Below are 27,124 nucleotides of genomic sequence, written 5' to 3' on the forward strand. Positions count from 1 at the left end.
GGTGAGGCCGGGTGCTGCAGACTGTTCTAGCGGGGTGAGGCCGGGTGCTGCAGACTGTTCTAGTGGGGTGAGGCCGGGTGCTGCAGACTGTTCTAGCAGGGTGAGGCCGGGTGCTGCAGACTGTTCTAGCAGGGTGAGGCCGGGTGCTGCAGACTGTTCTAGCAGGGTGAGGCCGGGTGCTGCAGACTGTTCTAGTAGGGTGAGGCCGGGTGCTGCAGACTGTTCTAGTAGGGTGAGGCCGGGTGCTGCAGACTGTTCTAGTAGGGTGAGGCCGGGTGCTGCAGACTGTTCTAGTAGGGTGAGGCCGGGTGCTGCAGACTGTTCTAGCAGGGTGAGGCCGGGTGCTGCAGACTGTTCTAGTAGGGTGAGGCCGGGTGCTGCAGACTGTTCTAGTAGGGTGAGGCCGGGTGCTGCAGACTGTTCTAGTAGGGTGAGGCCGGGTGCTGCAGACTGTTCTAGTAGGGTGAGGCCGGGTGCTGCAGACTGTTCTAGTAGGGTGAGGCCGGGTAATGCAGACTGTTCTAGCAGGGTGAGGCCGGGTAATGCAGACTGTTCTAGTGCCCTCTCCAATTCGTTCATATACTGTATATGTTGAAGAGTGTGGAGTTTAGGCTGCATCCCTGTCTCACCCCACGGCCCTGGGAAGAAATGTGTGTTTTTTGCCTATTTTAACCGCTCACTTGTTGTTTGTGTACAGGGATTTTATAATGTCGAATGTTTTTTCCCCCAACACCACTTTCAATCAATTTGTATAGCAGACCCTCATGCCAAATTGAGTCAAAAGTTTTGGGGAAATCAACAAAGCATGAGAATACTTGACCTTTGTTTTGGTTTGTTTCTTTGTCAATTAGGGTGTGCAGGGTGAATACATGGTCTGTTGTACGGTAATTTGACATTTGCTCAGTACATTGTTTTCACTGAGGAAATGTACGAGTCTGCTGTTAATGATAATGCAGACGATTTTTCGAAGGTTGCTGTTGACGCATATCCCACGGTAGTTATTGGAGTCAAATTTGTCTCCACTTTGTGGATCGGGGTGATCAGTCCTTGGTTCCAAATATTGGTGAAGATGCAAGAGCTGAGGATGATGTTAAAGAGTTTTAGTATAGCCAATTGGAATTTGTTGTCTGTATATTTTATCATTTCATTTAGGATACCATCAACACCACAGGCCTTTTTGGGTTGGAGGGTTTGTATTTTGTCCTGTTGTTCATTCAATGTAATTGGAGAATCCAGTGTGTTCTTGTTGTCTTTAATAGTTGATTCTAAGATTTGTATTTGATCATGTATATGTTTTTGCTGTTTGTTCTTTGTTATAGGGCCAAAAGTATTGGAGAAGTGGTTTATCCATACATCTCCGTTTTGGATAGATAACTCTTCATGTTGTTATTTGTTTAGTGTTTTCCAATTTTCCCAGAAGTGGTTAAAGTCTATGGATTCATCAATGACATTGAGCTGATTTCTCTCACTCTCTCTCTCTGATCCTCCTCTCTCTCTGGTCCTCCTCTCACTCTGGCCCTCCTCTCGCTCTCTAACTTCTCAAATGAGGAAGTTCACAGCCGTGTTTGTAGCAGCTTCCTTTTTACAGCTTTCTCCCCACTAACAGGAAGAGACAGAGACACAGAGAGAGAGAGAGAGAGAGAGAGAGAGAGAGAGAGAGAGAGAGAGAGAGAGAGCAAGAGAGGGAAATAGAGAGTGAGAAAGAGAGAGAGAGAGAGAGAGAAAGAGAGAGAGAGAGAGAGAGAGCGGAGGAGAAGAGGGCGTACACACAACAAGAAACATGAAGAGTGTGGTTACTAGCAACAGTTGTTGAATCTTCCCTGATAAGTCCTTGTCTAGTGTGAGAGTCGATGCAGAACTCTGTATGTAGCTGAGTGTTTTCAGTAAGAAGACCAGGATGTCTACGTCGTTCCAGCCATGGCACCATGGTAATATCACTCGATCCGAGGCTGAGGATCTACTCTCCAAAGCAGCCAGGGATGGAAGCTTCCTCCTCCGGGACAGTGAGTCCATACAGGGTGCCTATGCCCTCTGTGTTCTGTAAGTAAAACATACCATAAGAGAGAGATATATATGGATAAAATGGACAGTTTAACAGTCTAAAATGATGTTAGAAAGATCAAATTGAGGAAGGAAGATGTTTGAGAGTTCATCCCTTTACATCTCTTTTGTATGCAAGTAACAGTTGAAAGTAGCTTTGCGTAGGGAGCGTAAACTATGCTAACTGATTACTAACTCCACTATATTTTCTGTTGCAAAAGAAAAACAGACAAGGAAATAATTGACAGTTGATCATTTTACCTGTCGACAACGATGTTGGAAAGATCTAATTGAGGACAGAAGGTCATCTGTTGATAGTTCATCCCTTATATCTCTTTGCGTGTAAGTGACAGTTGAAAAGTAGCTGTGATTAGGGAGAGTAAACTATAACCATACTGAAAGTCTGACTAGTCTGTTTCAGGAAAGAATTAACAGTTAAACTTAATACTGAGCTACAACGATGTTGGAAAGATCAAATTGAGGAAGGAAGATCACCCGTTGAAGTCGTGTCCCAAGTCAGTAAGAAGAGCTGATAAAAAACTTTAAAATCAGACGAAACAGCGATCACCGCTAAACGCTGCTGTTATTGGGATTTCAATCTGGAGTGTAAAAATACACTGACCGTTCAAAAGTTTGGGGTCACTTAGAAATGTTTCAAGAAATGGGGTCACTTTTCTTTTGTCCATTAACATAACATCAAATTGATCAGAAATACAGTGTAGACATTGTTAATGTTGTAAATGACTATTGTAGCTGGAAACGGCTAATTTTGTTATGGAATATCTACATAGGCGTACAGAGGCCCATTTGTCAGCAACCATCACTCCTGTGTTCCAATGGCACGTTGTGTTAGCTAATCCAAGTATATCATTTTAAAAAGGCTAATTGATCATTAGAAAACCCTTTCGCAATTATGTTAGCACAGCTGTAAACTGTTGTTCTGATTAAAGAAGCAATAAAACTGGCCTTCTTTAAACTAGTTGAGTATCTGGAGCATCAGCCTTTGTTGGTTCGATTACAGGCTCAAAATGGCCAGAAACAAACAACCTTTCTTCTGAAACTCGTCAGTCTATTCTTGTTCTGAGAAATGAAGGCTTTTCCATGCGAGAAATTGCCAAGAAACTGAAGATCTCGTACAACTCTGTGTACTACTCCCTTCACAGAACAGCGCAAACTGTCTCTAACCAGAATAGAAAGAAGAGTGGGAGGCCCCGGTGCACAACTGAGCAAGAAGACAAGTACATTAGAGTGTCTAGTTTGAGAAAATGATTCCTCTCAAGTCCTCAACTGGCAACTTCATTAAATAGTACCCACAAAACACCAGTCTCAACGTTAACAGTGAAGAGGCGACTCCGGGATGCTGGCCTTCTTGGCAGAGTTGCAAAGAAAAAGCCATATCTCAGACTGGCCAATAAAAAGAAAAGATTAAGATGAGCAAAAGAACACAGACACTGGACAGAGGAACTCTGCCTAGAAGGCCAGCATCCCGGAGTCGCCTCTTCACTGTTGATGTTGAGACTGGTGTTTTGTGGGTACTATTTAATGAAGCTGCCAGTTGAGGACTTCTGAGGCTTTTGAACGGAAGTGTACAGTACTTCAGATACAGTTTCTCCTGCAGTATGGAACTGGACTTGGCCTCATGACAGCAGTTTGCATGTTTTTGTTTTACATTTATTAAACCTTTATATAACTAGGCAAGTCAATTAAGAACAACTTGTTATTTACAATGACGGCAAAGGCCTCCTGCAGGGACAGAGGCTGATTTTATTTTAAATGTAGGACAACACACACATTAAGACAAGAGAGACAACACAACACTACATAAAGAGAGACCTAAGACAACACTACATAAAGAGAGACCTAAGACAACACTACATAAAGAGAGACTCCACAACACTACATAAAGAGAGACCTAAGACAACACTACATAAAGAGAGACCTAAGACAACACTACATAAAGAGAGACCTAAGACAACACTACATAAAGAGAGATGCCACAACACTACATAAAGAGAGACCTAAGACAACACTACATAAAGAGAGACCTAAGACAACACTACATAAAGAGAGATGCCACAACAATACATAAAGAGAGATGCCACAACACTACATAAAGAGAGATGCCACAACACTACATAAAGAGAGACCTAAGACAACACTACATAAAGAGAGACCTAAGACAACACTACATAAAGAGAGACCTAAGACAACACTACAGCACTACACCACAACACTACATAAAGAGAGAGACACCACAACACTACATAAAGAGAGAGACACCACAACACTACATAGAGAGACACCACAACACTACATAAAGAGAGACAACACTACATAAAGAGAGACACCACAACACTACATAAAGAGAGACACCACAACACTACATAAAGAGAGACAACACTACATAAAGAGAGACACCACAACACTACATAAAGAGAGACACCACAACACTACATAAAGAGAGACACCACAACACTACATAAAGAGAGACACCACAACACTACATAAAGAGAGACACCACAACACTACATAAAGAGAGACACCACAACACTACATAAAGAGAGACACCACAACACTACATAAAGAGAGACAACACTACATAAAGAGAGACACCACAACACTACATAAAGAGAGACACCACAACACTACATAAAGAGAGACACCACAACACTACATAAAGAGATACAACACTACATAAAGAGAGACACCACAACACTACATAAAGAGAGACAACACTACATAAAGAGAGACCACAACACTACATATGGAGAGAGACTCCACACACTACATAAAGAGAGACAACACTACATAAAGAGAGACCACACCACTACATAAAGGCAGACACCACAACACTACATAAAGAGAGACAACACTACATAAAGAGAGACACCACAACACTACATAAAGAGAGACAACACTACATAGAGACACCACTACACTACATAAAGAGAGACAACACTACATAAAGAGATACCACAACACTACATAAAGAGAGACACCACAACACTACATAAAGAGAGACACCACAACACTACATAAAGAGAGACAACACTACATAAAGAGAGACAACACTACACTACATAAAGAGAGACAACACTACATAAAGAGAGACACCACTACACTACATAAAGAGAGACAACACTACATAGAGACACCACAACACTACATAAAGAGAGACACCACTACATAGAGACACCACAACACTACATAGAGAGAGACACCACAACACTACCTAAAGAGAGAGACCACAACACTACATAGCATGGTAGCAGCACAAACATGATACAAACATTGTCACAGACAAAGCAAAAACAATGTGACGTAGACTTTCTGTTTCTTTATATCATGACATAAATCATGCCAACAAGTACATCTGTTGGAATTGAAAATGTTTTCCTCAAGACTTTGATCAACCAGAGAAACGGTCTAGAATACTGTTGTTGTTTCATGCAGTTTTAGATGTGACTAACTATATAGCAGGACTTCTATGTAATGAAGACCTATTTTAAAGTACACATGCTTACTGCAGCACCCAACGTATCTGCACACGCTGTCGTGCTGCAGAGCTGGGTAGACTCCGATGTACAACTCACACCCAACGTCTTTGTGTCACTGTGGGCTCTCATTTGAATAACTGGTAAACAAATACAGAAATTGTCATGTACTATTTTCCATTGGACACAAAGACCAAATGGAAGTGTGTAGGAGGGCATGCTATCTGTTATTACTGCACCTGTCACACTCTTCTGTGAAATGTCAGAAAGACGTCTCTTAAAACATTCAAGATTACATATCTGCTGTGATCCTTATGATACTATCCCATCTCTTCTATTTCCAGGTACCAGAACTGTGTGTATACCTACAGGATCCTACCCAATGAGGAGAGGAAGCTCTCGGTCCAGGTGAGACAACTCTTTTGAGGGGAGGAAGCTCTTAGTCAAGGTGAGACAGATCTTTTGAGGGGAGGAAGTTCTTAGTCCAGGTGATACAACTCTTTTGAGGGGAGGAAGCTCTCTGTCCAGCTGAGACGGACCTTATGAGGGGAGGAAGCTCTCGGTCCCGCTGAGACAGACCTTTTGAGGGGAGGAAGCTCTCGGTCCAGCTGAGACAGACCTTTTGAGGGGAGGAAGCTCTCGGTCCAGCTGAGAAGTACCTTTTGAGGGGAGGAAGCTCTCGGTCCAGCTGAGACAGACCTTTTGAGGGGAGGAAGCTCTCGGTCCAGCTGAGACAGACCTTTTGAGGGGAGGAAGCTCTCGGTCCAGCTGAGACAGACCTTTTGAGGGGAGGAAGCTCTCGGTCCAGCTGAGACAGACCTTTTGAGGGGAGGAAGCTCTCTGTCCAGCTGAGACGGACCTTTTGAGGGGAGGAAGCTCTCGGTCCAGCTGAGACAGACCTTTTGAGGGGAGGAAGCTCTCGGTCCAGCTGAGACGGACCTTTTGAGGGGAGGAAGCTCTCGGTCCAGCTGAGACGGACCTTTTGAGGGGAGGAAGCTCTCGGTCCAGCTGAGACAGACCTATTGAGGGGATGAAGCTCTCGGTCCAGCTAAGACAGACCTTTTGAGGGGAGGAAGCTCTCGGTCCAGCTGAGACAGACCTTTTGAGGGGAGGAAGCTCTCGGTCCAGCTGAGACAGACCTTTTGAGGGGAGGAAGCTCTCGGTCCAGCTGAGACAGACCTTTTGAGGGGAGGAAGCTCTCGGTCCAGCTGAGACAGACATTTTACGGGGAGGAAGCTCTCGGTCCAGCTGAGACAGACCTTTTGAGGGGAGGAAGCTCTCGGTCCAGCTGAGAAGTACCTTTTGAGGGGAGGAAGCTCTCGGTCCAGCTGAGACGGACCTTTTGAGGGGAGGAAGCTCTCGGTCCAGCTAAGACAGACCTTTTGAGGGGAGGAAGCTCTCGGTCCAGCTGAGACAGACCTTTTGAGGGGAGGAAGCTCTCGGTCCAGCTGAGACAGACCTTTTGAGGGGAGGAAGCTCTCGGTCCAGCTGAGACAGACCTTTTGAGGGGAGGAAGCTCTCGGTCCAGCTGAGACAGACATTTTACGGGGAGGAAGCTCTCGGTCCAGCTGAGACAGACCTTTTGAGGGGAGGAAGCTCTCGGTCCAGCTGAGAAGTACCTTTTGAGGGGAGGAAGCTCTCGGTCCAGCTGAGACGGACCTTTTGAGGGGAGGAAGCTCTCGGTCCAGCTGAGACAGACCTTTTGAGGGGAGGAAGCTCTCGGTCCAGCTGAGACGGACCTTTTGAGGGGAGGAAGCTCTCGGTCCAGCTGAGACAGACCTTTTGAGGGGAAGAAGCTCTCGGTCCAGCTGAGACGGACCTTTTGAGGGGGAGGAAGCTCTCGGTCCAGCTGAGACAGACCTTTTAAGGGGAGGAAGCTCTCGGTCCAGCTGAGACATACCTTTTGAGGGGAGGAAGCTCTCTGTCCAGCTGAGACGGACCTTTTGAGGGGAGGAAGCTCTCGGTCCAGCTGAGACGGACCTTTTGAGGGGAGGAAGCTCTCGGTCCAGCTGAGACAGACCTTTTGAGGGGAGGAAGCTCTCGGTCCAGCTAAGACAGATCTTTTGAGGGGAGGAAGCTCTCGGTCCAGCTGAGACAGACCTTTTGAGGGGAGGAAGCTCTCGGTCCAGCTGAGACAGACCTTTTGAGGGGAGGAAGCTCTCGGTCCAGCTGAGACAGATCTTTTGAGGGGAGGAAGCTCTCGGTCCAGCTGAGACAGACCTTTTAAGGGGAGGAAGCTCTCGGTCCAGCTTAGACAGATCTTTTGAGGGGAGGAAGCTCTCGGTCCAGCTGAGACAGACCTTTTAAGGGGAGGAAGCTCTCGGTGCAGCTGAGACAGATCTTTTGAGGGGAGGAAGCTCTCGGTCCAGCTGAGACGGATCTTCTGAGGGGAGGAAGCTCTCTGTCCAGCTGAGACGGACCTTTTGAGGGGAGGAAGCTCTCAGTCCAGCTAAGACAGACCTTTTGAGGGGAGGAAGCTCTCGGTCCAGCTGAGACGGACCTTTTGAGGGGAGGAAGCTCTCGGTCCAGCTGAGACAGACCTTTTGAGGGGAGGAAGCTCTCGGTCCAGCTAAGACAGACCTTTTGAGGGGAGGAAGCTCTCGGTCCAGCTGAGACAGACCTTTTGAGGGGAGGAAGCTCTCGGTCCAGCTGAGACAGACCTTTTGAGGGGAGGAAGCTCTCGGTCCAGCTGAGACAGACCTTTTGAGGGGAGGAAGCTCTCGGTCCAGCTGAGACAGACATTTTACGGGGAGGAAGCTCTCGGTCCAGCTGAGACAGACCTTTTGAGGGGAGGAAGCTCTCGGTCCAGCTGAGACAGACCTTTTGAGGGGAGGAAGCTCTCGGTCCAGCTGAGACAGACCTTTTGAGGGGAGGAAGCTCTCGGTCCAGCTGAGACGGACCTTTTGAGGGGAGGAAGCTCTCGGTCCAGCTGAGACAGACCTTTTGAGGGGAGGAAGCTCTCGGTCCAGCTGAGACGGACCTTTTGAGGGGAGGAAGCTCTCGGTCCAGCTGAGACAGACCTTTTGAGGGGAGGAAGCTCTCGGTCCAGCTGAGACGGACCTTTTGAGGGGGAGGAAGCTCTCGGTCCAGCTGAGACAGACCTTTTAAGGGGAGGAAGCTCTCGGTCCAGCTAAGACAGACCTTTTGAGGGGAGGAAGCTCTCGGTCCAGCTGAGACAGACCTTTTGAGGGGAGGAAGCTCTCGGTCCAGCTGAGACAGACCTTTTGAGGGGAGGAAGCTCTCGGTCCAGCTGAGACAGACCTTTTACGGGGAGGAAGCTCTCGGTCCAGCTGAGACAGACCTTTTGAGGGGAGGAAGCTCTCGGTCCAGCTGAGACAGACCTTTTGAGGGGAGGAAGCTCTCGGTCCAGCTGAGACGGACCTTTTGAGGGGAGGAAGCTCTCTGTCCAGCTGAGACGGACCTTTTGAGGGGAGGAAGCTCTCGGTCCAGCTGAGACAGACCTTTTGAGGGGAGGAAGCTCTCGGTCCAGCTGAGACGGACCTTTTGAGGGGAGGAAGCTCTCGGTCCAGCTGAGACAGACCTTTTGAGGGGAGGAAGCTCTCGGTCCAGCTGAGACAGACCTTTTGAGGGGAGGAAGCTCTCGGTCCAGCTGAGACAGACCTTTTGAGGGGAGGAAGCTCTCTGTCCAGCTGAGACGGACCTTTTGAGGGGAGGAAGCTCCCGGTCCAGCTGAGACAGACCTTTTGAGGGGAGGAAGCTCTCGGTCCAGCTGAGACGGACCTTTTGAGGGGAGGAAGCTCTCGGTCCAGCTGAGACAGACCTTTTGAGGGGAGGAAGCTCTCGGTCCAGCTAAGACAGACCTTTGAGGGGAGGAAGCTCTCGGTCCAGCTGAGACAGACCTTTTGAGGGGAGGAAGCTCTCGGTCCAGCTGAGACAGACCTTTTGAGGGGAGGAAGCTCTCGGTCCAGCTGAGACAGACCTTTTGAGGGGAGGAAGCTCTCGGTCCAGCTGAGACAGACATTTTACGGGGAGGAAGCTCTCGGTCCAGCTGAGACAGACCTTTTGAGGGGAGGAAGCTCTCGGTCCAGCTGAGACAGACCTTTTAAGGGGAGGAAGCTCTCGGTCCAGCTGAGACAGACCTTTTGAGGGGAGGAAGCTCTCGGTCCAGCTGAGACGGACCTTTTGAGGGGAGGAAGCTCTCGGTCCAGCTGAGACAGATCTTTTGAGGGGAGGAAGCTCTCGGTCCAGCTGAGACAGACCTTTTAAGGGGAGGAATCTCTCGGTGCAGCTGAGACAGATCTTTTGAGGGGAGGAAGCTCTCGGTCCAGCTGAGACGCATCTTTTGAGGGGAGGAAGCTCTCGGTCCAGCTGAGACAGACCTTTTAAGGGGAGGAATCTCTCGGTCCAGCTGAGACGGACCTTTTGAGGGGAGGAAGCTCTTGGTCCAGCTGAGACAGACCTTTTAAGGGGAGGAATCTCTCGGTACAGGTGAGATCTGCACTCCATTTTGAGTGTTGAGCCCCCCTACAAAGCATTTAACGTTACTATGTTGATCCACACAACACAAGTTCTGAGCATTATACCACAAACTTGCTGATAGCGGATATAGCCCTTCCCAGGTGTTGGATGTTAAGAGGGCTATTTTAAGAGCCACTTCTCAATTCCTCAATAATCGGACAACTTCTGCTCTGGTATTCAATGCCTTCAGAAACGAAGAAAGGCCATGTGTGATGGTAGAGTTCTGGAATGTACCGGTGTATTGTGAATATTGTACAACCTATATATGGTTGTACAGGACATTGAACCAAGCCTACTTGTGCTGGGGGAGACATGTGCTGAAGTGTAAGCGCTCCATAGAACTAGACACAAACGGCCTCGCTTCCTGTGGCTGTGAATATGCGACACTGCTAATGTCCTCTTCTTTAATGAAGGGCGAATACAGTAGACCGGATATCTCTTCATCTGTAGGCACACTCTCTCTCTGCTCTCTCTGTCACACAAAGGCATCATTGTGTTAGGCTGAGGTTGAGATGGAAACACTTGTGGTTAATACGCCTGTAATAGTGTGGCAGTGAGAATATTCCCAACCTAGAGACAAACCTACAGTGGTGATGAATTAGATAGATTTTCATTGATCTATTGTAGCTGACATACATTATAGTCATCTTGAGTTTTAGCCTGCGCTAAACACAGACGTGAAGGGAACTACGGTGTCTACAGGCTACTCTGTTAATGTTGAAGGGAACTACGGTTCCTACAGGCCACTCTGCTAATGTTGAAGGGTACTACGGTTCCTACAGGTCACTCTGCTAATGTTGAAGGGTACTACGGTTCCTACAGGCCACTCTGCTAATGTTGAAGGGTACTACAGTTCCTGCAGGTCACTCTGCTAATGTTGAAGGGTACTACTGTGTCTACAGGCCACTCTGCTAATGTTGAAGGGTACTACGGTTCCTACAGACCACTCTGCTAATGTTGAAGGGTACTACGGTTCCCTACAGGCCACTCTGCTAATGTTGAAGGGTACTACGGTTCCTACAGGCCACTCTGCTAATGTTGAAGGGTACTACGGTTCCTACAGGCCACTCTGCCAATGTTGAAGGGTACTACGGTTCCCTACAGGCCACTCTGCGAATATTGAAGGGTACTACAGTTCCCTACAGGCCACTCTGCTAATGTTGAAGGGTGCTACGGCTCCTACAGGCCACTCTGCTAATATTGAAGGGTACTACAGTTCCCTACAGGCCACTCTGCTAATGTTGAAGGGTACTACGGTTCCTACAGGTCACTCTGCTAATGTTGAAGGGTACTACGGTTCCTACAGGCCACTCTGCCAATGTTGAAGGGTACTACGGTTCCTGCAGGTCACTCTGCTAATGTTGAAGGGTACTACGGTTCCTACAGGCCACTCTGCTAATGTTGAAGGGTACTACGGTTCCTACAGGCCACTCTGCCAATGTTGATCAAAACCGTCTTCCTCTTTCAGTAGCAGAAGGCTATAAATTATCCTGAGGCGTGGGCGTATGAAAAGCCACAAAGTTAATCTTGTGTGCAACAGAAAATAGCAGACCCTTCACACAAAAATATAGATTTTCACTGCATTTAAATGGATCAACGCATCCACAGTGGCTGTGAAATGGGCTAAAGACACCAGGTGACTAGGTAGTTAGTTCGCTAAAGAAACCAGGTGACTTGGTAGTTAGTTCGCTAAAGACACCAGGTGACTTGGTAGTTAGTTCGCTAAAGACACCAGGTAACTTGGTAGTTAGTTCGCTAAAGAAACCAGGTGACTTGGTAGTTAGTTCGCTAAAGACACCAGGTGACTTGGTAGTTAATTCGCTAAAGAAACCAGGTGACTTGGTAGTTAGTACGCTAAAGAAACCAGGTGACTTGGTAGTTAGTTCGCTAAAGAAACCAGGTGACTTGGTAGTTAATACGCTAAAGACACCAGGTGACTTGGTAGTTAGTACGCTAAAGACACCAGGTGACTTGGTAGTTAGTACGCTAAAGACACCAGGTGACTTGGTAGTTAGTACGCTAAAGAAACCAGGTGACTTGGTAGTTAGTACGCTAAAGAAACCAGGTGACTTGGTAGTTAGTACGCTAAAGAAACCAGGTGACTTGGTAGTTAGTACGCTAAAGAAACCAGGTGACTTGGTAGTTAATACGCTAAAGAAACCAGGTGACTTGGTAGTTAGTACGCTAAAGAAACCAGGTGACTTGGTAGTTAATACGCTAAAGACACCAGGTGACTTGGTAGTTAATAAGCTAAAGAAACCAGGTGACTTGGTAGTTAATACGCTAAAGAAACCTGGTGACTTGGTAGTTTGTACGCTAAAGAAACCAGGTGACTTGGTAGTTAGTACGCTAAAGAAACCAGGTGACTTGGTAGTTAATTCGCTAAAGAAACCAGGTGACTTGGTAGTTAATTCGCTAAAGAAACCAGGTGACTTGGTAGTTAATTCGCTAAAGAAACCAGATGACAAGGTAATTAATATGCTAAAGAAACCAGGTGACTTGGTAGTTAATAAGCTAAAGAAACCAAGTGACTTGGTAGTTAATACGCTAAAGAAACCAGGTGACTTGGTAGTTAATACGCTAAAGAAACCAGGTGACTTGGTAGTTAATTCGCTAAAGAAACCAGGTGACTTGGTAGTTAATTTGCTAAAGAAACCAGGTGACTTGGTAGTTAATATGCTAAAGAAACCAGGTGACTTGGTAGTTAATACGCTAAAGAAACCAGGTGACTTGGTAGTTAATTCGCTAAAGAAACCAGGTGACTTGGTAGTTAATTTGCTAAAGAAACCAGGTGACTTGGTAGTTAATTCGCTAAAGAAACCAGGCGACTTGGTAGTTAATTCGCTAAAGAAACCAGGTGACAAGGTAATTAATATGCTAAAGACACCAGGTGACTTGGTAGTTAATACGCTAAAGAAACCAGGTGACTTGGTAGTTAATACGCTAATGCCCTTGGAATGTAGCCTAACAGTGGAAAGAGTGTTCAAGCTGTATGATTGGTCTAGAAGGAAACCCTGTCATTCATACAACATCAAGTCTCTCCGGAAACATAAAGCCCTAGAAGACTCTCACGTTGCCACACTGAGAAGATCTATACCGGCACCAGAGAGCAAGCACCAAGTAGAGAGATGAGAAGAACAGGCTACTAGCCTGTCTTGCTGTTGGCGCTCTGTCGTGTACTTATCTTGCTGTTGTAGTGTACTAAACTCAGAAGTGTACTAGCCTGTGATGAGATCTTTGAGAAACAGTGTATCAGGACCATGGCTTGATGGTACTACATACATTAAAACCCACCTGAGTGTCTGGATCTTTCAATTCTTCAAACCATTTCACATTTCTGTTGGATTATATTTGTCCAGTTTTTTTTCTGAATCTGTACTACTACTGTTGTGGACTCCAAAGGGTACTAGGCTGTGACTACTGTTGTGGACTCCAAAGGGTACTAGGCTGTGACTACTGTTGTGGACTCCAAAGGGTACTAGGCTGTGACTACTGTTGTGATCTGTAGTTCACTAACCAATGATTGTTGATGTTTTGCATTAGACCCAGAGAAATCTACTAACCTGTAAGTGTTGATGTTTTGCATTAGAATCTACTAACCTTGAGAAGCAACGGTGAACATAGGCAAAGACACATGCATATAAACACACACAATAACATATGCCCTATATACACACGTACACATGGATTTTGTATTGTAGATATGTGGTAGTGGTGGAGTAGGGGCCTGAGGGCACACAGTGTGTTTGTGATATCTGTGAATGTATTGTAATGTTTGTTTTTTTAAATGGTATAAACTGCCTTAATTTTGCTGGAGCCCAGGAAGAGTAGCTGCTGCCTTGGCTATTGGGAATCCACAATAAACCCCAGGAAGAGTAGCTGCTGCCTTGGCTATTGGGAATCCATAATAAACCCCAGGAAGAGTAGCTGCTGCCTTGGCTATTGGGAATCCATAATAAACCCCAGGAAGAGTAGCTGCTGCCTTGGCTATTGGGAATCCATAATAAACCCCAGGAAGAGTAGCTGCTGCCTTGGCTATTGGGAATCCATAATAAACCCCAGGAAGAGTAGCTGCTGCCTTGGCTATTGGGAATCCATAATAAACCCCAGGAAGAGTAGCTGCTGCCTTGGCTATTGGGAATCCATAATAAACCCCAGGAAGAGTAGCTGCTGCCTTGGCTATTGGGAATCCATAATAAACCCCAGGAAGAGTAGCTGCTGCCTTGGCTATTGGGAATCCATAATAAACCCCAGGAAGAGTAGCTGCTGCCTTGGCTATTGGGAATCCATAATAAACCCCAGGAAGAGTAGCTGCTGCCTTGGCTATTGGGAATCCATAATAAATACATGTAACGAGTACTTTTGAGTGTCAGGGGAAAATGTATGGAGTAAAAAGTACATTATTTTCTTTAGGAATGTAGTAAAGTAAAAGTAAAAGTTGTCAAAAAAGATAAATAGTAAAGTACAGACACCCCCCCAACTGCGGTTGAAAATTAGCCGGCCGGCTAAAACCGTCACTTTTACTGAAACGTTGATTAATGTGCACTGTCCCTGTAAAAATAAATATAAACTCAAACTACTTAAGTAGTACTTTCAAGTATTTTTTATTTATTTAAGTACTTTACACCACTGCTTTTGTGCCTGTCTCCAGGCCTCTGAGGGCGTGCCTATCCAATTATTCTCTGTGCTGTCTGACCTGGTGGAGACGTACTACAGTCCCAACATGGGTCTGGCTACACACCTGCAGTTCCCTGTTCAGAAGGAGGAGGAACCAGAGGAAGAAGCAGGTGGGTTAATAGCCTAGGTTTGCATCTCAAATTGTACCCTTTCACCCTATATAGTGTACTACTTTAGACCAGAGCCCATATGGGTTCCCATAAGGCTCTGGTCAAAAGTAGTGTACTATGTAAGGAGTAGGGTGCCATTCAGGATACAGGCATTCTCTCTTGTCTGTTTCTGCTACAGCTGAGCTAAACCAAGGCACTCTGGATAATCAGGCTTAACTCAAGGGGCCTGTCTCACACATCCGTAAAAAGGTCCAAAGTATTTTCGCTGTCACAGGACATAACGTTATGTCTAACCGTTATAACTGTTGTTGGATCAACAGAGCCAGTGAAATACCCTCCTCAGCTGCCCCCGAGGAACTTCTCAGGAGGACCGTCAGCCAATGGCAGTAAAGAAACCCACGTAGGGGATTCCCGAGGCTCCGAGCCGGCTTGTAGTTCCCTGGTAGACACATACCTACAGAGACTACAACACATCGATATGTCTAAGTATGTACTGAAGGATCACGTTCAACTAATCTATGTACTGATACTACTCAAGTCTCTTCAGTATTGTGGCACAAATACCAACTTCCTCTCAGGTCAAGTTTTCACTTCAGCATGCGTTAATGTCAGTAGGAGACGAAATGAAAATTTGACTGAAAGAGGAAGTTAAGATTTGCCCTTGTGTTACTAAAGACATACCCAGCGGGCCATGTTTAAGTTACATACCAACTAACAAATTACACTTGACTGATGATGCATCTGTAAATTCAAGGACCACTTTGGAAACAAGTTTTTTGTTTTGTTTTTTGAATGAATACTTTCAAGTGATATCCTCTGGGTCCACATTGTACAGTTTGTTGTATATGTCTTCTGTTACCCAAAAATTCAATTCAATTCAATCATATCTTCCAGCCTGCCAGAAGAGCACCACAAATCCATTGAGGAATACTTCCACACCTCGGTCTCTCTCGATGCTGAGCAAGTCCAGAACGGGAATCCGACCCTCCCCCATCTGAAGAAGCTCACTATGGGAATCTGCAAACAACTGAATAGGTATACACTACTGGCAGACAGTAGCTGCTTCTGCAACATGTACAGTGGGGCAAAAAAAGTATTTAGTCAGCCACCAATTGTGCAAGTTCTCCCACTTAAAAAGATGAGAGAGGCCTGTAATTTTCATCATAGGTACACTTTAACTATGACAGACAAAATTAGAAAAAAAATCCAGAAAATCACATTGTAGGATTTTTAATGAATTTATTTGCAAATTATGGTGGAAAATAAGTATTTTTTGTACATAACTTGGCTTTCACTATGAACCGTCTTTAATTGTCCCTTGTGAAATTAAAGAACATTTCTGTGCTCCTATAGTGTGTCAGTGAGATCTCAGTCGGTTTCGGGGTCCATTTAATTCGTTCAGCCAATTAGGGAAGTAAACTGAATTACTAACATCAAGGCGGTGACCCGTTCCTGTAGGTTCATGCTCTACAACATTCGCAGAGTACGACCCTGCCTCACACAGGAAGCGGCGCAGGTCCTAATCCAGGCACTTGTCATCTCCCGTCTGGACTACTGCAACTTGCTGTTGGCTGGGCTCCCTGCCTGTGCCATTAAACCCCTACAACTCATCCAGAACGCCGCAGCCCGTCTGGTGTTCAACCTTCCCAAGTTCTCTCACGTCACCCCGCTCCTCCGCTCTCTCCACTGGCTTCCAGTTGAAGCTCGCATCCGCTACAAGACCATGGTGCTTGCCTACGGAGCTGTGAGGGGAACGGCACCTCCGTACCTTCAGGCTCTGATCAGGCCCTACACCCAAACAAGGGCACTGCGTTCATCCACCTCTGGCCTGCTCGCCTCCCTACCTCTGAGGAAGTACAGCTCCCGCTCAGCCCAGTCAAAACTGTTCGCTGCTCTGGCACCCCAATGGTGGAACAAACTCCCCCACGACGCCAGGTCAGCGGAGTCAATCACCACCTTCCGGAAACACCACCTCTTTAAGGAATACCTAGGATAGGATAAAGTAATCCTTCTAACCCCCCCCCCCCCCCCCCCCCCTTAAAAGAGTTAGATGCACTATTGTAAAGTGGTTGTTCCACTGGATATCATAAGGTGAATGCACCAACTTGTAAGTCGCTCTGGATAAGAGCGTCTGCTAAATGACTTAAATGTAAATGTAAATGAATTGAAATGGACCCCTAAACCCTGGTAAACAGCATTTAAACAAGTGCTATGCTCCTATGTTGTACCAGCGAGATCTCCCGTACCCTGCCCACTCTGGAGGCCTTTCAGAGGCTTCTGGACCAGCAGCTGTCCCCAGGGATTGGACGCCTGAGGACTCAGGTAGGTGGACATTATTAATATTCACCTTTTTAATCAGACGTTATTTGAACATCAACATACAGTAAAGAGACGGTTTGTAACTGCATTGGAGATGGAATCAGTTTAACGTTAACGTTAAATTAGGAAATGGGTCGGTATCGTAGAGGAGCTTGGTCTTTCTGTTCAATGAGACATAACGCTTCCTGATTGAAGATACATTGATACTGCGTGATTGCAGGTTGCTATTATGTTAAAGCTGAATGAGGCTAAAAGGTTCTCTGATGTTTTAGTTTAACATTGTACTGTAATCTACCTCTGCTCTACTCTACTGTAGTCTACCTCTGCTCTATTCTACTGTAGTCTACCTCTGCTCTATTCTACTGTAGTCTACCTCTGCTCTATTCTACTGTAGTCTACCTCTGCTCTATTCTACTGTAGTCTACCTCTGCTCTATTCTACTGTAGTCTACCTCTGCTCTATTCTACTGTAGTCTACCTCTGCTCTATTCTACTGTAGTCTACCTCTGCTCTACTCTACTGTAGTCTACCTCTGCTCTATTCTACTGTAGTCTACCTCTGCTCTATTCTACTGTAGTCTACCTCTGCTCTATTCTACTGTAGTCTACCTCTGCTCTATTCTACTGTAGTCTACCTCTGCTCTATTCTACTGTAGTCTACCTCTGCTCTATTCTACTGTAGTCTACCTCTGCTCTACTCTACTGTAGTCTACCTCTGCTCTACTCTACTGTAGTCTACCTCTGCTCTATTCTACTGTAGTCTACCTCTGCTCTATTCTACTGTAGTCTACCTCTGCTCTATTCTACTGTAGTCTACCTCTGCTCTACTGTAGTCTACCTCTGCTCTACTGTAGTCTACCTCTGCTCTACTGTAGTCTACCTCTGCTCTATTCTACTGTAGTCTACCTCTGCTCTATTCTACTGTAGTCTACCTCTGCTCTATTCTACTGTAGTCTACCTCTGCTCTATTCTACTGTAGTCTACCTCTGCTCTATTCTACTGTAGTCTACCTCTGCTCTACTCTACTGTAGTCTACCTCTGCTCTATTCTACTGTAGTGTAGTCTACCTCTGCTCTATTCTACTGTAGTGTAGTCTACCTCTGCTCTATTCTACTGTAGTCTACCTCTGCTCTATTCTACTGTAGTCTACCTCTGCTCTATTCTACTGTAGTCTACCTCTGCTCTATTCTACTGTAGTCTACCTCTGCTCTATTCTACTGTAGTCTACCTCTGCTCTACTCTACTGTAGTCTACCTCTGCTCTACTCTACTGTAGTGTAGTCTACCTCTGCTCTATTCTACTGTAGTCTACCTCTGCTCTATTCTACTGTAGTCTACCTCTGCTCTATTCTACTGTAGTCTACCTCTGCTCTATTCTACTGTAGTCTACCTCTGCTCTATTCTACTGTAGTCTACCTCTGCTCTATTCTACTGTAGTCTACCTCTGCTCTATTCTACTGTAGTCTACCTCTGCTCTATTCTACTGTAGTCTACCTCTGCTCTATTCTACTGTAGTCTACCTCTGCTCTACTCTACTGTAGTCTACCTCTGCTCTACTCTACTGTAGTCTACCTCTGCTCTACTCTACTGTAGTGTAGTCTACCTCTGCTCTATTCTACTGTAGTCTACCTCTGCTCTATTCTACTGTAGTCTACCTCTGCTCTACTCTACTGTAGTCTACCTCTGCTCTACTCTACTGTAGTCTACCTCTGCTCTATTCTACTGTAGTCTACCTCTGCTCTATTCTACTGTAGTCTACCTCTGCTCTACTCTACTGTAGTCTACCTCTGCTCTATTCTACTGTAGTGTAGTCTACCTCTGCTCTATTCTACTGTAGTGTAGTCTACCTCTGCTCTATTCTACTGTAGTCTACCTCTGCTCTATTCTACTGTAGTCTACCTCTGCTCTATTCTACTGTAGTCTACCTCTGCTCTATTCTACTGTAGTCTACCTCTGCTCTATTCTACTGTAGTCTACCTCTGCTCTATTCTACTGTAGTCTACCTCTGCTCTATTCTACTGTAGTCTACCTCTGCTCTATTCTACTGTAGTCTACCTCTGCTCTATTCTACTGTAGTCTACCTCTGCTCTACTCTACTGTAGTCTACCTCTGCTCTATTCTACTGTAGTGTAGTCTACCTCTGCTCTATTCTACTGTAGTCTACCTCTGCTCTATTCTACTGTAGTCTACCTCTGCTCTATTCTACTGTAGTCTACCTCTGCTCTATTCTACTGTAGTCTACCTCTGCTCTATTCTACTGTAGTCTACCTCTGCTCTATTCTACTGTAGTCTACCTCTGCTCTAGTCTACTGTAGTCTACCTCTGCTCTAGTCTACTGTAGTCTACCTCTGCTCTAGTCTACTGTAGTCTACCTCTGCTCTATTCTACTGTAGTCTACCTCTGCTCTATTCTACTGTAGTCTACCTCTGCTCTATTCTACTGTAGTCTACCTCTGCTCTATTCTACTGTAGTCTACCTCTGCTCTACTGTAGTCTACCTCTGCTCTACTGTAGTCTACCTCTGCTCTATTCTACTGTAGTCTACCTCTGCCCTTTTCTTGGTTTGTTCTGCAGAAATAGACACTCTGCCTATCAATAGAATATCATGTTTCCAATAGTTGGTTTCAAATGAATTATGTTGTCTCTTTCAGTGTCTAGTTCACATCACGTTTCTGTTTCACTTTCTAGGTGTCATCAGATTCCGACCAGTCTGTGTCCTTCAGGCTGGAACAGCTAACCAAGCTGCTCTACTCCATTGAAGAGAAGGTAATGTTTTAACACCATTCTAAACCCTAGGACCTGTCCCAAATGGCACCCTATTCCCTATATAGTGCACTACTTTAGACCAGAGCCCTAACACCCTATTCCCTATATAGTGAACTACTTTAGACCAGAGCCCCTAACACCCTATTCCCTATATAGTGCACTACTTTAGACCAGAGCCCTAACACCCTATTCCCTATATAGTGCACTACTTTAGACCAGAGCCCTAACACCCTATATAGTGCACTACTTTAGACCAGATCCCTAACACCTATATAGTGAACTACTTTAGACCAGAGCCCTAACACCCTATTCCCTATATAGTGCACTACTGTAGGGCTCATAGGGCTCTGGCCAAAGGTAACACACTATATATAAGGGAATAGGGTGTGATTGGGGAAGAAAATCATATTCTAAAATGAAAACGTTATTCAATTTTTGCACAAAGCTCATTCATTTTCTATATCTATCAATCTCTAACTAACCCTGGTGTAGGTGACACTCTGAGATGCTGTAACGTCTTTCCTGTTAAATTTTTAACTTACCCAGACCCAGGGTAAAAACCGAGTCATGAGGAAGTAGTGTTCCCTTTCAAATACTGTAATTCCTCTTTTTTTCAGGCCAAAACAGCCGTGCTTGAGTGGGCTGGATACGACGGAGGCCACAGAAAGTCTCTAATACCACCTATTACATTTGAAGTAAGTGAGCTATAAAAAATAAAAAAAATAAAAGATACAATAGCGAAAAGGCATTTTCGTAACTTTATGACATATCAAAAGGCAAGATTTAGAAAGAAACTTGACTGAAACAAAGGGATTTCTCTCAATTATCATTGAGGGTACACTCAATGAGTGTATTTGAATGGACAAAGGCATCGACCATGTGACACCATTAATATCTATGTGAAGCCAAGGAAATCATACCATTGATACTCTACATAACATGCGCAGCTAGCTCCAGGCTAGCTCTGCCCCCTCTCATTGAGTATCAAGTTGAAGGCCAACCGTGATAATGCAGGCTGACAATAGCAACTAAATCATACTTAGAACTTCTTGTTTATTAATAAGGGCGTGCGTATGGTGTAATAGGAGTAATTATCGGTACCATGATTGTCTTCTGATTTTTTTTTATTTTTACCACGAAGATTGACCACAAAAAAAAAAAAACATTTTCACATTCGCTATAATGTGGTATCCTGTTTTTTTTTTGCTAACAATGTCTGCAGTACTGTGGTCGGTTTTGAACATCCGTGGGTTCAATGAGAGGAGGCAGTTGTTTCCCCTTGGGTAAACTTCAAATGAGGTTTTATTCCAAAACGCTATATATCCATTTTCAGAAATGTTGGAAAATTGGCTTTTAATGTTTTTAAAGAAATTATGAGAGATTGATGTGTTTTATATACACTATCTAATCATGGCATGGGGGTTGTTCAATGACAGACATGTATTTGTTTAAAATCTATCACTTGATGGTTTCCTTTCAGATGAGACAAAATAATCCTGTTTTACTGCTAAATGCTAAATATCCGCCTCACTCTCAGAGGAATAAGTAGTACGGCTAGGTTTCACACAGTCATGTGACCCTTTTTTTATTTATTTAAAGAACTGTACAAATGATTTGTTACATCAATATATATATATATAGTTTTTCTAAAATAAATCAATTCAGTAATATGAGATCTGAATGTAAATTATTTACATTTAACATTTGAGTATTTTCAGCAGATTCTCTTATCCAGAGCGACGTACAATTAGTGCATTCATCTGAAGATAGCTAGATGACACAACCATATCACAGGATACGAACAACCAACCCCATTTTAATACACATATAAAATATATGAATAGAACATGTGGGAACAGTCATATTTTACACACGAAGGTACCCATAGGAATTATTTCAGATAAAAAAATAAAAAAATGTAAACACAAAATGTGCAAAAATGTGTGGATATAACGTTTTGGAACGAATGTCTTCGATCTTTGCACGGTTTAATTGCACAAGGACAGGTTCATATTGTGAACATGTGACGTCGTGGTCTTCTTTGCAGGTCAAATCAGAGCTGCTTGGTCTCACAACCAAGATGTTCCTCAAGGTGGATGTGGAAACTGGGAAGATCTACTTCAAGAAATCTAAAGACGGGCCAGAAGACAAATACTTTGTTCACAATAAAAGTCAGTACTCTATTCATGATAAAATCCCAGAGAATTTGATTTATATTTTACATTCTGTATTTTATCTAAGTCTTTGTCCCAAATGGCACCTAATTCCCTATATAGTGTTCTACTTAGTAGTGTCATTTGGGAGACAATCAAAGACACCAGTTGATGTAGGTCTAATCTATGTCACGTCAAGTCTTACAGCTCGTGAAATCCCAGAAGGTTGCCAAGCTGGTGATCATGGTGGAAACAGAGAAGGAGAAGACTCTGAGGAAAGAGTTTGTCTTCAACGACACAAAGGTAAAGACCTCAAAGTTATTTGGTGCTATGTTTTCATGTTAACTGTACGGTGTCCCTCTGACGTCTGTCTGTGTGTCACCAGAAAAGAGAGGGGTTCTGTCAACTCCTTCAGCAGATGAAGAACAAACACTCAGACAAGCCTGAGCCAGATATGATCACTGTATTCGTTGGCACCTGGAATATGGGTAAAATGGCCGCCTTCAATGTTTACCTTTACCTAGAATACATAGAACGTTTTAAATAGTGTTATAGTTGGTTTCTAATAAAATACTCTATTGGGGTGATTCCACACCAGCGTGGCCCGAAAATGTTTTTGTGGAGGGAAGATATTTAATATGCTTTTACATTTGTATCACAAACCATTTTTGGGGGGAAAATCATGATGACACTGGTCATTTGAAGCTACATACTTCCTGTAAGACCCGATAGAATGCTAAAGAGGGAGGAGTCTATTGTGTCCGGAAGCAACTTCACCATTCATTTTCTATTTTCAGGGTTCACTCAAACATCACTGGAAGATTCGTTTTACAGCTGATCTCGGGATTGTACTTTATATCGATTCATTGTCCTTATTAAATATAAATAATCTGACGTATTTGTTTCAGTCTCTGAATTGTTAAATCAAACTTTTTTTGCCACCAACTCCTGAAGTCAGGGTATAAAAACTACATTATGTCTCCAGCATGGGCGCACAACCACTAGGCCCGAGCTCGTTTTCCCTTGGCTAAACTAGCTGGCTAGCTGAACTATGCTAGTTTTTGTCCTCATTGCCAAACTTCCTCATTACTGCACCCTCAATTTCAAAACTCGTTTGCTAGTTATACAATCATGTAACTAAGACATTTGCTGTAAAGAAACTTGAAAATGATTGATTGTTTTATTGTTTTGTTGAAATATCTGTTCGTAAGACGACGGTGGCGAACGATATCATTGCTAGTTAACGCCGATCCAAGTTCAGTCTTGAGATCCACCCACGTCATTGACGTAGGATTAGCCGGACACTTAGGACTGGTCTTGGAACTGTGACAACGGGCATCCTCTCCCCGCTAGGCTCTATGGGATAGAGAACAGCATAAGGAGTATAATGACTCTTAAGATGTTGTCTGTATCAATTACGCTTCACAGATCATTCTTCATTGCACCTGAAGAAGCAGTAAACAAATTTCAGTGATTATTTCCATCACTATAGAAGTCATTTCTAATGTCGTACATTTTAATATGTTTAATATGTTCATTTTTTGTGAAACAAATGTAAAAAAAAAAACCTTCCTCACAATTAAGTTTCTATGTGAGAATTGCCAGAACAATCTCGGATACCCACAAATATTTTTGGGGCCACGCTGGGATGGAATCGCCAGATTGATCAATATCGTTATTGCTGTTTTTTAACTCAGTGGATAATTGTTTTGCTGAATGACAACAACTAGCTACACATTTCCTAATTGAAATAAAAAAAGATATTTGACTGATTGACTGATTTATCATTATCTCTCCCAAGGGAACGCCAGTCCCCCCCACAGCATAGCATCCTGGTTCCAGTGTAAAGGTCAGGGCAAGACCAGGGACGACACGGCCGATCACATTCCTCATGACATCTATGTGATCGGGACTCAGGAAGATCCCCTCGGGGAGAAGGAGTGGATCGACACGCTGAAGAGTGCCTTGAGAGCAACCACCAACATCAGCTTCAAACAAGTCAGTCACTATCTCATTTAGTATTTTCATGATTCCTTGCACCAATTGGAGGAGAAGGCCTGAGGGGAGGGACCTTGGATCTTCTCCTCCAGTACGGTTGAGGAGGCAAGAGATAGGAGTTGAGGAATCGAGGGAAGAGGATTTGAGATAGGGCCAGTGTCTCAGTCTCAACACTCAGAGCCGGTGTCTCAGTCTCAACACTCAGAGCCGGTGTCTCAGTCTCAACACTCAGAGCCTGTGTCTCAGTCTCAACACTCAGAGCCTGTGTCTCAGTCTCAACACTCAGAGCCGGTGTCTCAGTCTCAACACTCAGAGCCGGTGTCTCAGTCTCAACACTCAGAGCCGGTGTCTCAGTCTCAACACTCAGAGCCGGTGTCTCAGTCTCAACACCCAGAGCCAGTTTCCCAGACATACAGTATATGAAGCCTGGACCTGAACTAAAGAGCACTTTCAATAGAGATTCTCCATGGAGCAAGTTTTTCAGTGTAGGACAAGGCTTAATCTGAGTCCAGGAAACCCACCCTTAAAGTACAGTTGCTTGTATCTCCTTATTCCTACACCGGTTTGAGGTTGGGTTACATTACAAATGACAGTGGCCCGTTTAAATATAGTTTGTCAGATTGTAATAGAGTTGACCATTAAGAAATGGTCAAGGTATCATTATTATGTGTTTTAATTCTGTTCAGATAGCCACCCAGACCCTATGGAACATCCGGATCGTTGTGCTAGCCAAGCCTGAGCACGAGAACAGAATCTCACACATCTTCTCAGACAGCGTCAAGACAGGGATCGCCAACGCTTTGGGTAAGTTCGATCAACTCACTGCAGTCCCATCAGCTCACTGCAGTCCCATCAACTCACTGCAGTCCCATCAGCTCACTGCAGTCCCATCAGCTCACTGCAGTCCCATCAACTCACTGCAGTCCCATCAACTCACTGCAGTCCCATCAGCTCACTGCAGTCCCATCAGCTCACTGCAGTCCCATCAGCTCACTGCAGTCCCATCAGCTCACTGCAGTCCCATCAGCTCACTGCAGTCCCATCAACTCACTGCAGTCCCATCAGCTCACTGCAGTCCCATCAACTCACTGCAGTCCCATCAACTCACTGCAGTCCCATCCACTCACTGCAGTCCCATCAGCTCACTGCAGTCCCATCAACTCACTGCAGTCCCATCAGCTCACTGCAGTCCCATCAACTCACTGCAGTCCCATCAGCTCACTGCAGTCCCATCAGCTCACTGCAGTCCCATCAACTCACTGCAGTCCCATCAGCTCACTGCAGTCCCATCAGCTCACTGCAGTCCCATCAACTCACTGCAGTCCCCTCAGCTCACTGCAGTCCCATCAACTCACTGCAGTCCCATCAACTCACTGTAGTCCCATCAGTTCACTGCAGTCCCCTCAGCTCACTGCAGTCCCATCAGCTCACTGCAGTCCCATCAGCTCACTGCAGTCCCATCAGCTCACTGCAGTCCCATCAACTCACTGCAGTCCCATCAACTCACTGCAGTCCCATCAACTCACTGCAGTCCCATCAGTTCACTACAGTCCCCTCAGCTCACTGCAGTCCCATCAGCTCACTGCAGTCCCATCAGCTCACTGCAGTCCCATCAACTCACTGCAGTCCCATCAACTCACTGCAGTCCCATCAGCTCACTGCAGTCCCATCAGCTCACTGCAGTCCCATCAGCTCACTGCAGTCCCATCAACTCACTGCAGTCCCATCAACTCACTGCAGTCCCATCAACTCACTGCAGTCCCATCAACTCACTGCAGTCCCATCAACTCACTGCAGTCCCATCAACTCACTGCAGTCCCATCAACTCACTGCAGTCCCATCAACTCACTGCAGTCCCATCAGCTCACTGCAGTCCCATCAGCTCACTGCAGTCCCATCAACTCACTGCAGTCCCATCAACTCACTGCAGTCCCCTCAGCTCACTGCAGTCCCATCAGTTCACTACAGTCCCCTCAGCTCACTGCAGTCCCATCAACTCACTGCAGTCCCATCAACTCACTGCAGTCCCCTCAGCTCACTACAGTCCCCTCAGCTCACTGCAGTCCCATCAGCTCACTGCAGTCCCCTCAGCTCACTGCAGTCCCATCAGTTCACTACAGTCCCCTCAGCTCACTGCAGTCCCATCAACTCACTGCAGTCCCATCAACTCACTGCAGTCCCCTCAGCTCACTGCAGTCCCATCAGTTCACTACAGTCCCCTCAGCTCACTGCAGTCCCATCAACTCACTGCAGTCCCATCAGCTCACTGTTTCCCAGACATAGATTATAGCTAGTCCTGGATTAAAAAGCTTGCTCAATGCAGAATACTTTTTTGTTGTTGTCAAGGACTAACCTTAATCTGTGTCCGGGAAACGGGCCCTTTGATCAAAGATACATCCGTCCATTTATTTTTGTTTTTCCAGGAAATAAGGGAGCAGTGGGTGTTTCCTTCATGTTCAACGGAACTTCCTTTGGCTTCGTTAACAGTCACCTGACCTCAGGCAGTGAGAAGAAGATCAGGTGAGCTGCAGGGACCAAAAAATGGTTGAAAAATAATTTTCAGAATATAAAAATCCTAAAGCATACCGAATGGTTGTGTCAAATGTAGACAATTTCCATGTTTTCCCAGAACTCAGACCCCCTAGGAACCAGATTGCATTGAAAGCTAAATGGCGCTAAATTAAAAAAGTGTATTAATTTCACAGACATAATCTCAGTAGGTACAGAGATTTGGGATTTAAAATGACCAAATAAATACAGACCATTTAAATGTGGTATATGTCTGACCAGACCTCCTCTCAATTGTCTTGCATTTGAGTAATACATGGGAAGATTTAATAAAATTTAAAAAAGTATTCCGCTGGCACAATATCAGTACATTTAACATCTCTTCAAAATGTATATAAACTCTTAGGATCTTTGTTTTGTTTATGCTCCAGTATTGTTTAGAATGTCTGTTATTTGTGTTCTGTCTGCTCTATTTCCTGAGTAGGCTTTAAAAAAAACCTAGAGTCTATTGACGCATCGGTGCTTCAATCTAAATCCGCCAGTTCAAAAAATGTGAAGATATCTGTTTGTTTACACGGGCTGCG

The 27,124-nt window shown here is 45.0% G+C and overlaps 1 protein-coding gene across 1 annotated transcript in view; it reads left to right on the forward strand.

The window, feature by feature from the left end:
* The first annotated feature begins 1,692 nt into the window (after positions 1 to 1,692).
* The window catches only part of LOC120055111 (phosphatidylinositol 3,4,5-trisphosphate 5-phosphatase 1-like), a 45,417-nt gene continuing 19,985 nt past the window's right edge, over positions 1,693 to 27,124 (forward strand). The window contains exons 1-14 of the mRNA XM_039003029.1: positions 1,693 to 2,040; positions 5,879 to 5,942; positions 14,665 to 14,800; positions 15,121 to 15,286; positions 15,695 to 15,835; positions 17,032 to 17,122; positions 19,804 to 19,881; positions 20,499 to 20,576; positions 21,929 to 22,052; positions 22,234 to 22,337; positions 22,420 to 22,522; positions 23,836 to 24,032; positions 24,719 to 24,836; positions 26,456 to 26,552. Of these exons, the coding sequence (XP_038858957.1) occupies positions 1,898 to 2,040; positions 5,879 to 5,942; positions 14,665 to 14,800; positions 15,121 to 15,286; positions 15,695 to 15,835; positions 17,032 to 17,122; positions 19,804 to 19,881; positions 20,499 to 20,576; positions 21,929 to 22,052; positions 22,234 to 22,337; positions 22,420 to 22,522; positions 23,836 to 24,032; positions 24,719 to 24,836; positions 26,456 to 26,552 (1,640 nt within the window). The 5' untranslated portion in view covers positions 1,693 to 1,897. The remainder of the gene's footprint in view (positions 2,041 to 5,878; positions 5,943 to 14,664; positions 14,801 to 15,120; positions 15,287 to 15,694; positions 15,836 to 17,031; positions 17,123 to 19,803; positions 19,882 to 20,498; positions 20,577 to 21,928; positions 22,053 to 22,233; positions 22,338 to 22,419; positions 22,523 to 23,835; positions 24,033 to 24,718; positions 24,837 to 26,455; positions 26,553 to 27,124) is intronic.

This window comes from Salvelinus namaycush, chromosome 10 (genome assembly GCF_016432855.1).
Source record: "Salvelinus namaycush isolate Seneca chromosome 10, SaNama_1.0, whole genome shotgun sequence".
NCBI classification, from domain to species: Eukaryota; Metazoa; Chordata; class Actinopteri; order Salmoniformes; family Salmonidae; genus Salvelinus; species Salvelinus namaycush.